This window comes from Pterocles gutturalis, unplaced genomic scaffold (genome assembly GCF_000699245.1).
Source record: "Pterocles gutturalis isolate BGI_N339 unplaced genomic scaffold, ASM69924v1 scaffold38922, whole genome shotgun sequence".
In the NCBI taxonomy this organism is placed as follows: Eukaryota; Metazoa; Chordata; class Aves; order Pterocliformes; family Pteroclidae; genus Pterocles; species Pterocles gutturalis.
Window position 1 is genome coordinate 3429 of NW_010116779.1, and position 932 is coordinate 4360.

At 53.8% G+C, this 932-nt stretch overlaps 1 protein-coding gene across 1 annotated transcript in view; it reads right to left on the reverse strand.

The window, feature by feature from the left end:
* LOC104463323 (U5 small nuclear ribonucleoprotein 200 kDa helicase-like) overlaps positions 1-867 on the reverse strand; it is a gene marked incomplete at both ends in the record, with an annotated part of 4081 nt that extends 3214 nt beyond the window's left edge. The window contains 2 exons of the mRNA XM_010075607.1: positions 51-182; positions 725-867. Of these exons, the coding sequence (XP_010073909.1) occupies positions 51-182; positions 725-867 (275 nt within the window). The remainder of the gene's footprint in view (positions 1-50; positions 183-724) is intronic.
* Between the last annotated feature and the right edge of the window lie 65 nt (positions 868-932).

A 932-nucleotide genomic window follows, 5' to 3' on the forward strand; every position in this document is an offset into this window, starting at 1 on the left:
GGAAAATCCTGCCTCAGGTCCCGACAGCGTCTTTGTTACCAGAACTTCACCTGCAGGATGTCCAGAGCCCCCAGCTCGGTCCAGCGTCCCTTCTCGGGGCTGTACACCTGCGTCCCCTTGATGATGACGGTGTGAGCGGGGAGGTTCACCCCCCAGGCCAGCGTGGCTGTGGAGACCAGCACCTGCAGGAGCAAAACAGCGATCGACACCAGGCAGAAGCATCTTCCTATGGGAAAAAAAGCATCTAAAACGCTGATCCTGCCGCTAGAGACACGCACAAAAGGGACAAAATCTGAGAACTGTGACTTGACAGCTCAGTAGAGGAAGGTCGAGCAAACAACAAGACCTTTGCCCAAATTTCCCAACTCATTGCATGACTCTGAAAAAATCCTTCGCCCTCCATTTATAAGGCAGCCAGGAAATCGCTTGGATGAGGTTTTGCCAAAGCAGCAACTGGAGGAGACAGCCTCTACCTTTAAACAATCTAGCCCTAGAGAAGTTCTTGCCCTCCCCACTCCTGGACACATGCTTTCAGTTTCTCTTCTGTGTGTGAATTCGAAGTGCCATCGTCAGGCAGCAGCTCCAGCAGAGCAGGATGGGGGTTGGCTGCGCTTGATCCTCTTGGTTTTGCCCCAAGAGCTATCACAAAGCAGGGCTCAAACCATTTTGTATGAAGTGCCTACCCTAAAGAAACGCGCAGCTCCTCCCGGGAAGCCAGGCTCACCTGAATGTGCTTGTCAGCAAAGAGATCCTCCACCAGCGTCCGGTCCACACGCGTCATGCCGGCATGGTGAATGGCGAAGCCGTAAGGAAGGAGATCCTTCAGCTCCAGGTTCTGCAGCAGAAACACAACCAGCTCGAGGTTTCCTACCCCAGACAAGAAACCCCAGGGAGAAAAGACGCAAAAGCTAGTGGCTCGCGGCTTAGACAGG